The sequence below is a fragment of the Tachypleus tridentatus genome, chromosome 4, assembly GCF_004210375.1.
Source record: "Tachypleus tridentatus isolate NWPU-2018 chromosome 4, ASM421037v1, whole genome shotgun sequence".
In the NCBI taxonomy this organism is placed as follows: domain Eukaryota; kingdom Metazoa; phylum Arthropoda; class Merostomata; order Xiphosura; family Limulidae; genus Tachypleus; species Tachypleus tridentatus.
This window is the reverse complement of record NC_134828.1, coordinates 57,968,175-57,978,726: the sequence shown is the minus strand read 5'-3', so window position 1 is coordinate 57,978,726 and position 10,552 is coordinate 57,968,175. Positions and strand designations below refer to the sequence as shown.

The 10,552-nt window shown below is 32.6% G+C and overlaps 1 protein-coding gene across 1 annotated transcript; it reads right to left on the bottom strand.

The window, feature by feature from the left end:
- Window positions 1-2,798: 2,798 nt before the first annotated feature.
- LOC143248129 (uncharacterized) lies at window positions 2,799-9,729 on the bottom strand. The gene is made up of 3 exons (XM_076496562.1): window positions 9,353-9,729; window positions 5,895-6,117; window positions 2,799-2,994 (listed from the first exon to the last, which is right to left on the bottom strand). Exons 1-3 carry the CDS (start codon window positions 9,639-9,641, stop codon window positions 2,799-2,801), a joined length of 708 nt encoding a protein of 235 aa, XP_076352677.1. The 5' UTR covers window positions 9,642-9,729.
- Between the last annotated feature and the right edge of the window lie 823 nt (window positions 9,730-10,552).

Genomic DNA, 10,552 nt, shown 5'->3' with positions numbered 1-10,552 from the left:
AACTACGTTATACAAACTCTGCACACTATCCTGAACAACTAGAAAGTTCTCAAAAGTTCTACATTACAAAAAGATAAAGAAGAAAGCATGACATGCTTGCACATTGCACATGTAAAGTGTCAAAACAAAGCAAAAGAGAGAGAGAGAGATGTAAAATATACATATGCCTCATTGACTGTAATTATTTAAGAAAAACGCCAGATATGTAACACAATTCACAGTGGCAAAAAATTATATTTATTTTGGGTTTTATACGTGTTCACTAAATGCAACAGAAAATAAATAACAAGCCAAAATAACTGATAATTTAAAACTGGAATTGATTACAAAGTGATATTAAAAATACTTTATTTATTACAAAATTAATTATACAAAAATAAAAATAATTTAATTAAGTAATAACATATACAAATTATTATTTCAATAATAAAGGGATTCATTTTCATTAATTTATATGTTTATTATTTTTGATTTAATTTCTTGAATTTATTATTAATATTTCACTCTTCTATTTGCTCTACCACCATTAAGTGCTTTTATTTATACATTTTCCGATATTGTTAGTGTAAGTTATTTATTTTCTGTTTCCAATCATTTATACAAATACATACACAATGTTATTTCACAATTTATATCATATTCTTAAAAAGTGTACCAGTTCACTTCTTGAATACTGGATTATAGTCTATATGTAGAACAGATACGGTAGTGATAGCAGAAGAGCAGACAGACTTATCTGTGGTGTCAGCGAGTTCATTCCAGTAAATACCAACGTGGCCTGGTATACAGAAAAAACTGGATAGAAATGGAAGATGAAGAGAAATGAGCCAGTCAGGTTTGAATATTGATGAGAACTAACATGAAGTGATTGCAGCACCAGCAGAGAGCTTAGAGAGTCAGTATAAATAGTACAATTAGTGTACAGCATAGCCTCTATGTGATACAGGGCAAGAGAAATGGTGTACAACTCAGCAGTGAACACAGAAACTGCAGAGGGGATTGTATGTGTAACTACTGAACCACAATCAACCCTGGCAGAGCCTACAATCATCTGATTTTGAACCATCCTTATAAATAGGAATGGAAAGATTGTTCTGAAGATGTTCAGCAAACAGAAGACAGAACTTCCAGTCAGGAGTAACTGCTTTCCTGAGATGGCTCAAAAAAAGGTCACAGGTGAGGATGGTGATAAGCCATGGTGGGACTGACTGACTAGTGGAGACAGCAATGTTTTCTAAGGACAGGCTCAATTCAGCCAGCTGTGCTTGGACAGGAAGACCAAAAGGAAGAATGGCAGACCATCTATTCTGAAAAACCTCTGCACACCAAGGAAGAAAGACACACCCCCAGATGTGGTGTGGATAAAAACTTTGAAGTGTAAAGTAAAGAAAGTTGAAAACAGCAGAGATGAAGAGGAGGTGTGTGAGACTCAGTGTACAAAATCTGGACTGGAGAAGTGTGGAAAATCCCCCTGCAGAGCTGAAACCACAGATGGTGAATGGGGTCCAACAATTTTAAAGCTGAGGACCTGGCAGAACCTTAGACCACTTTGTAATGAATAAGGGGTAGCTCCTTACGATGGAGAAAAAAAACAAAACAAGAAAGGTTTAACATTTTCCTTACTTGAAAATGTGTTTCCAACAGATATATCTCTACACATACAATAGTTATTTCTCATTCACCCACTGTTGAGAACTTGCACACACAATTAATCTTGAACTATGTTCCACCTAAATCACATTTGAATGTGAGCTTCACTAGTACATGAGGCAATCATTATTTAAAAATAACCACCCACCAATAAAAGAGCAACATATGATCCATTCACAGTAGATTTCCATCAACACTTGCATTCACTATTAACTTCATTCATAGATGAGACAGGAATAATGTGAACCAATAATGTAAAGAAAAGGTTGGGAAGGTGTTCAGTGAAGTATGTATCTGAAACACATTCTCAAGTAAGGAAAGTATGTATCTGAAACACATTCTCAAGTAAGGAAAATACTATCTTCTGAAATAATCTAATTAATTCTCTTCACACAGTAGCCAGAATTCTACATTCATACAGTGGAGAGGCCTATGCAAAAGAGAAAATCTAAATGAGTTCCCTTCTCCAAATGCAGTAGAAAGGAAAACACATGGAACATGACACTTATAAGTGAGGGCATACTATGATAGAAGGGCAACACTTGTGGGACAGTGCTTTCTTCTAAGGCAGGGTTTACCTTTTTCTAGATGGAAGTATGAAAGGAGGAAAACAAAGATTAGCCAATTTTTCTCAGGGTAGGTAGAAAATTATATGATTAACTGATCTTTTCACATAACAGATTGGATGGACATAAAATGTAGTACATATTAGCACAAAGATCAGACATATATTTTGGTATGTTTTATACTGTACAATTTAATCACTATACATACAGGAGACTAAGGCCCTTCCTGATTCCAATGGAGAACACTTTGGCCCATCCTGATGACCAAAACCAGAGGAAAATCAGTCCTATGGGTGACTTGTACTATAATAACATGGATACTCCTGCCCTACTTCCTAATGCATTGTGCTGCTAACTCTGACTTTTTCTGGAGGGATTCCATAACTGCTAAGAAACTCTCCCAGTTAACCACCCTAGTAGTTATATATAATATTGGAATGGTGAAGGTCTCTTGTTCTCCTCTTTTACACCATGGTGAGCAAAAGATGTTGAAGATAATCCATAAAAGTACCTGGACTCAGATTTAACCACCGTAACAGTCTTTTACTGGAAAAAGTACAACAGAATACCATGAAATCTATTTTATAAAGCCAGCATACATAAGCTATGAAAGTGGACAGGCACTTCCTTGGTGCTAGATTTTTTCAATGTACTCCTTGGCAAGCACAGTCTGGATGAGGCATTAGCATTTATTGACTTGAAATATCCACATGCCTCACAGATCCACATAGCATTAGCATGCTGATTGTACTTTGCATAGTATGTGTTGACTTGTGATCTTGTAAATCAGAAACTCCTGTCACACACATTCTGCATATGGGTCTGCTTAATGTCAAAAATTGGTTAGTAGACTGAAGAAGACCAATTACAGGGAAAAACATATATATATTTTAAAACAAGTAGACTGTGTACTGTTTGTTTACTGTTAAAATTTATCACCAACAATTCACAGACTCCTAATGTAAAGGAGTCAGCCCATACATAAAACCTCACAGTGATCCCTAAACTGAATAAGAAAAAAATCAGGTGAATGGGGCTCATACAATAAAGAAGCTTGTGAGTCAGCAAAATATCACCACAGGAAGAGAAAACAAAATATACAAACCCATGGAATCCAAGCAGTGAACAATAAAAGTGAGACTACCTGGTCCACATTGAAAAGAGAAACAAAAGTAGATATGGAAATATAAAAACAACAGTAATGAAACACAAAATGGAGCAGGCTCAGCTGCAGTAATAGATGCAGATAACTGTGAATCCTCGATCTGAGATCAGAATGGAACCAATCATATGTTGTGCAATATTAGATGTATCACTGACCAGTAGTGAAATATATATGTAAAAACGGCTGGTTTGGGTTGATATTGTTTTTTTTTTTAATGTAGAGGAGCGAACAACGTTTTAACCTTCTTCGGTCATCATTGTTCGCTCCTCTACATAGTAAAATATAAAAAAATTTCAACCCAAACCAGCTGTTTTTACATGTATATTTCTCTACAAGTAGGTTTTCTCGTCATCACTGACCAGTAGTGTCTCCACTGTCATTACAATATTGAATGACTACTGTGAAGCAGTGTTATATATCTTGGAAGATGCCAGAAACATAAATACATAATCCAATTAAACCATGAAAATGTTGTTGTAGTGGTATGTTTGTGTTTTTATTTTATGTATCAATTAAAAATAAACGGATCTTGGTATGACGACTGTGCATAAATAATGAAAAGTAGAAAAGAACTGAATGCCAGATTAAACAATGAGAACAGATATGGGAATAAAAGCATAGGTCAATTAAACAAAAGTCAAAGTGAAGATAATTCAAATGAAAGTTCCAACTGATATGTTTAAAATATATATTGTTCTTTCAGATAATAAAGAAAGTTAAGAAGAGAGATACTAAACAATGAATAGAAACAAAAGGTTAAAACAATAAGTACAGAAGACAAACAGTGCCTAGGAAAGAATGAGCATGCTAGTTCTCATGCAGATTACTATGTATGTAGGATGTATCATTCTATCATTCACTGGTACAATACATGTTGACATATACAAAAGTTGGAAATTTATTAAAGGCTAGTAACCTGCACACAAATTTACATAATAGTATGTGTAATGTATTAGCTCTTTGTGGTGCACAGAAGTGAGTAGTGTTTTTGAATATTTTTCTCATGCTGCTTAACACACATTTTTGATTAAACAGCAAGACGCTCATTCAACTGTTTAGTTCCCTTGAACATAAGTAGATTATTCTGAAGTTAGATAGAAAAGTACCTATTGCAAATAATATATACTGATCACTGTATCTGAAAATTAATGCAACATTAAATTTTTGGTATCCAGCATATGAATACAAACAATATCATTAATTCATATCTGAGCATTTTAAAAGAAAATTGTACCTTTTATCACTATATTTGTTTGCTCATAACTCTTTCTGTTTATAGTACAGAGATGCCAACTATTTCAAATGACTGAGCATAATGATTGTAGACAGAGCCCTTTCACAGTTTTAGTCCTTTTAGATTTGCCAGAAACAAGACAATCTTGTGAACAAGGCCTCTTTTTTTTTCCATCTTGTGAATGATCGCATTGGTGTTTCTATGCTGCTTAGAAAACGAGAAATACCCATCTACGCAAGTGCTGATTGGCTGACAAGCACTGATGACATAACTATGGATTTCCCCATGTACCCAGTATGGAAAAGCACCTCACTCAAACTATTGGTAGATACAAGTATTTTTTATTATTTCAAGCAGCCATTTGTACTATGTCTTTTATTTATTATCAAAATTTATTTGTATCTCACTAGAAATTTTCTTTTCTTTTCACCCCCTTTAAAGCCCTGGGAAAACAATTTATCACTTTATTGTATAAGCCTGTATAATATATAATAACTTAGGAGTTGCAACAAGTCGTAATATTTGTCTGTATGAGTGTATAGTCGTAATGTATACACCAAAATTGTAATGATTACACTCAAATTGTAATGGTTGGTATCTCTGATAGTATATATGTTATCAACATCATAACATTTCCTGAAGGACTAATATACAAGATATGTCTTTGTAAATAAAATGTATATTTTTACATGTTCAATTAAATACCAATACTGTATGATATAAACAAAATGTATAAGACTGTAAAATTACATCTGTATTTATTCAGGTTATTTTTAAAAACAATTATAAAGCAATTACAAGTAATCACAATTATTAGAGAAATGAAAATAACCAAATGTTTTGGTTTACTGTTTCTCTCTATATTTATAGTCATTTAATACGATATAAAATATATCTTTCAACATTTCAAATATCTTTTAGCTTTAACATTACTTTGCAACTGAAATGTATTTTTGCATTTGTATTCTGTTTATGTAATTAAATACATCTGTATTTTGCAATTGAAGTCTCATTTAATATGTACATAAGTTGTTCAACAAAATACTTTGTACATCTGCTTAACAGATATGATAAAAATGCAAAAAACTATGAGCTTTCAATAATTATTTTCCATTTGGAAGATTATAATAAAAAAGTCAATAATATCAACTACAACCAAATTAAACACCAGGTATTCCAAGGTTAAAAGTACATTTGAATGAATAAAACTCAACATACTAGTATTATTCGAAGCTTATCAAAACTACAAAAAATTATCAAACACAATTTATTAACATACAGGTACTTCTCTATTTGCTTTTGACATTGGACCAAACCCTTTTTCAAATCAGAAAGATCTCTTTGCATTAATGATAAAGTCATTTCAAGCTCAAAGCACATGTTATGCAGTTTAGAGAGCTGCTTAATCAGTTCAGAGTTTTTAAGTTTTTCTTCTTCCAAGGAGGAGTGCAAGTCATTACTTAGAGCTTTCCCCTTCTCTGCCTGTAACTCCAAGAGCTCTTCTATCAGAGTAAGAAAAAAATTTGCTTAAAGAGTTATTTCATTAATTGGAAATCCATACTTTTCATACCTTTTGACCATTAGTGCTTTATAAGCTGTTCTGTATATTGTAACTTATCAAAGCATATTTTTAAAATCATACTGTTTAAATTAATTTCAATAAAAGCATAAACTGCTACAATTATTTACTACAATATCCATTTATGCAAATTAAGAAAAGCCAGGTTCAAGATAGGTAATTTTTGTGTGTATGTGAACATATAAAATAAATTAAAAATGGAAACAGTAAATAGTTCAGAATCTTGGTCATGAGGTGAGTACATACAAAGAACAAAGACAATTCCTGAATGCAAGTGGTCATTTAAAACAACTGTCAGTGGAATAAATAAAAAAAATTAATAATCTTACCTTGATACAAATAGGATACATTCATTTGAAACTGCTGATTTTTTTTTAAATAACATTACAATTGATCCTTAGCAGACAGACAAACAAGTCATTGATGTTTCTTGAAAATGAATAATAGAATAAAAACAACTCCAGTATAGTTTTGAAAATAATAATGCTACAGATAAATGATAACAACATTGTTTCTTTTAAAATGAAAAGTACAGAATCTGCTAAAAGTAAAAATAGAGTATCAGCTATAATATACCTAGGTTCTGATTTGCATTAATAAGCAATTTCTATAATGCATAAACACTTCCTGTACTATTTTACAACCTGTGAGATGTACAGTAAGACTCTGTATAGTTGCAGTAGTTTGAGTTGTTAAACAAGTTCTTTATCAACAAGCCTATTTTACAGTCTGTAAGATGTACAGTAAGACCCTGTATAGTTGTAGTAGGTTGAGTTATTAAACAAGGACCATGTGTAGTTGTAGTAGCTTGAGTTGTTAAACAAGTTCTTTATCAACAAGCCTATTTTACAGTCTGTGAGATGTGCAGTAAGACCTTGTATAGTTGTAGTAGGTTGAGTTATTAAACAAGGAACATGTATAGTTGTAGTAGTTTGAGTTGTTAAACAAGTTCTTTATCAACAAGTCTATTGTACAGTCTGTGATATGTACAGTGTGACCTTGTATAGTTGTAGTTGTAGGATTTGGCCATCCACTAAAAAGCAAACAGTGAAAAGTTCACTGTGTCAGAAAAAGGCAATGATCTGGTGAGTTTAGCATAATATCAATCAAGCCAGAAATTTAAGTTCAAGGTGAACCTACTAAATTAATTAAAATAATTCTTTGATTAGCAACATAAGCTACCATACCACAATAGAGTTTTCTGTAAGAACAATCACACAATGATGTTGAAGAAAGAGAAGAAACTCAAAATAAATACATTGAATAGTTCAACTTTCTGACACATTTATGTGAGAGGTTGCTACTTAAAGATTTCATGAAACAGAACAATGTTGATTCTGGTTGCAACAAGAAACAACTGTGTAAGAGTCTGGGTGAAACAAGACAAGGCAAGAAAACATCCAAAGAACAAAGAGAGGGCTGCATCTATCAAAATTGAAGGAGCATAGGATCAGGATCAACAATGAAATGTTCAAAGTCCTGCCCTCAGAAGAAATTTGCCTGGAGAGATGAAAGCAATAAAAAAGTAAAAGATCCTGTGTGAGAGTACGTTAGTGCAGGAAGTTATCCAGATGCAGCAATATCACCACAACAATACCCCAAGGAGATGCTCACAAAGGAAAAAATGACTCTATGAATAAAAAACAATGGGTCTGTAAGGTCCATTGTTGGAGACACATCAGTATTTACCCCAAACGAATGAGGATTTTAAGAAATCCAGGGTTTCTGGAAACAAAAAAAAGGCCTCTTGTATAGTAAGAGGATGAGAAGTGTAAAATCAGGTAGCCAGATATACCACTGCTCAAAAGAAAAGATAAGCTGAACTCAGTTGAGACAAGAGGAGAAAAGACTCAAAGTACCAACCACACTGAGTATCTATGTGAAAGAAATGAAGATAGAAGAGGTAAAACATCCAAAAATTCACTAACAGAAGGAAAAATTCTGAACAAGGAATACCAAACCCAGGACTATTAATATGGTAAGCAAAGGCCCACACAATGCCAAAATATATAAAAGATGCTGTTACGAGATCAAAGGAAAGAGTAAGGATCAAGACAATGTGAGAAGAAAGGAGAAAGAACAGAAAACAAATGGAGGACATGCTAAGAAGGATGCTTAGGAAGGCATACAGGAAAGAGGAAAATAATGTGACCCCACGGAGTCCCAAGAGCAATAAACTCGAAGTATGGAGTAATAGAGCAGAAAAAAAAATGGAAGAGGCCAAAAAGAGAAGAGAATGAATGTCTATAAATGCACTTAGAAGTGTCTCAGATGCAGATGTAAAAGGTTCAATCCCCAGGCTCGTCAGATAGATAACAATAACAGGGAATAGAGAAAAAGTACAGATGAAAGCAAAAAATCAAAACAACAGAGTCACAAATTTGAGGGATGAGGCATTTTGGTATGACAATGGATCCTATTAGTTAAAGCAAGCAGCATAAAACTAACAAAAAAACATGAATAAAAGATAAACCCAAGGTTAATGGATCAGAAAGTGAGAGAACAAAAGAAAAACAACAAGAAATGCTGGCATAAAGGGACGGAAAGAAACAGACTTGAGAATGAAATCCAAATGGGAAGTAATACTTAAAGCAAATGAGGAGAAGGTTGTAGTGTAATAGATCATTCCTGACTGACAAGAAAGAAATAAAGGTTGTTAACTGTTAAAGTTGTTGCAGTCACTGGTCAATGTTTTGTGGTTACCACATGCTTAATGAGCCTCCTATTCTTAGTTATTTGACTCTGATTCTTTGATAGTAATGCAATACTGATCCTATTAGATTCAATCTAATATATGTACAATTCAAACCAAGACTGTTTAAAATAACTGCAAATATCAGGTTTTTAAGTTTACTGGTATTTTCACTCACTTTAAACTATTGCAAATTATGATACAAGGTAAAACATCTAAACATTCTATATTTTAATTCACAATGGTGAAATAGCTGCACAAATGATATAGTTGTTAATAATATTATTTTCTCTCTAAATTATGGATAGCCTCAAAATATTAAAGTCCAGAAAATAAACATTTAAGGGAATTGGTTAACCTTCATCATGTATACATAACAAGAGTAAAGTTAGTATTCCAAAGAGAGATTTTTTGTTTTCAACAAGACTTCTATTTATAAGATGTTTAACACACGTAAATAACTTACTGTTTCTAAGAAGCTCTTGCAAGTTGTCCACTTTTTGCTTGAATAACTTTTCTAACATTTTCAACTCTTCTTCTTGATTTTGTTGCATGGTATGCTGAATTTCTTCTTTGATGTGCTTCTTGTGCTTTAACCCTCTATTAAAGTTTTCTTTCATTGCTTCAATTTCTTCAGCATGAAGTTTCTGAAGTTTAGATTTTTCTACTTCCCAGTGTCTTCTCATATCTTCTGCCAATCTCTGAAACTGTTCGTGGTGAGCCATCTGTAGAGCAGATACATCATTCTGGAACATACTGTTTAACTGATTTATTTCATCTTGGTGACTGATATTCAGTGTATGAAAGACAAACTTGAGCTTCTTTTCAAAGTCTTGCTGCAAACACTTGATACTTTGTTTATTTTTCTTTTGAAAAAGATTTCTTACAGAACTAAAGCCATTTTAGCGAGATTTTGTTAAAGAAATATGTTTTTTGGTGATCGTCATTTAACTGTTTACTCAAACTTTCTAGACTTTCAATTTGTTGCTTTTTTTAAAGCCTGAAGTTCATCGTAATGTAATTTTTCAAAGTTTGTTTCTCATTAGCATGCAACTGTTCCATTATTTTAATTTTCTGCTGATATGAATTTTCTATATTTTTTCTATCTTCACCCTTTTCTGTTTCAAATTGGTCTTTTAAATCTTTTTCCATTTCACAAATTTTAGTCTTGTAGCTTTGTTCTATACCACTTTTTTCTTCCTCAAACTTTTGTTTCAGGTCAAATTCCAGTTCTTTTCATTTTCTGCATAAATTCTTTCCTGATATTTTGGCACTCTTCATCCATTTTGTTTTTACAAATGTTTTCTGCATTTTTTAACTGCTGTTCATTACTGATTTCATTTTGAGCAGTTTGTTTCACTAATAGCAGCATTTACTGGAGTCAGATGTTACTGTTTTACTTTCTTCTACATGCCTCAAGGATGATGCAATTTCCTAAATAGTATCAATGATACATAATAATAAAACAATATCACATATAGAAAGACAGTAATTAGTAAAGAATACAATTTTTAATAAATACATCTGCACATAGTGCTTGGTTTGCCGTATGCCTGAATTAAAATTACCCGCTAAAAATTATTTTTTTGTATTTCTTTCATGCAGAATTTATTTGTTCTCATTGGCATACTAAGACTTTTAACAAAACATAACAGCTCATTCAAAA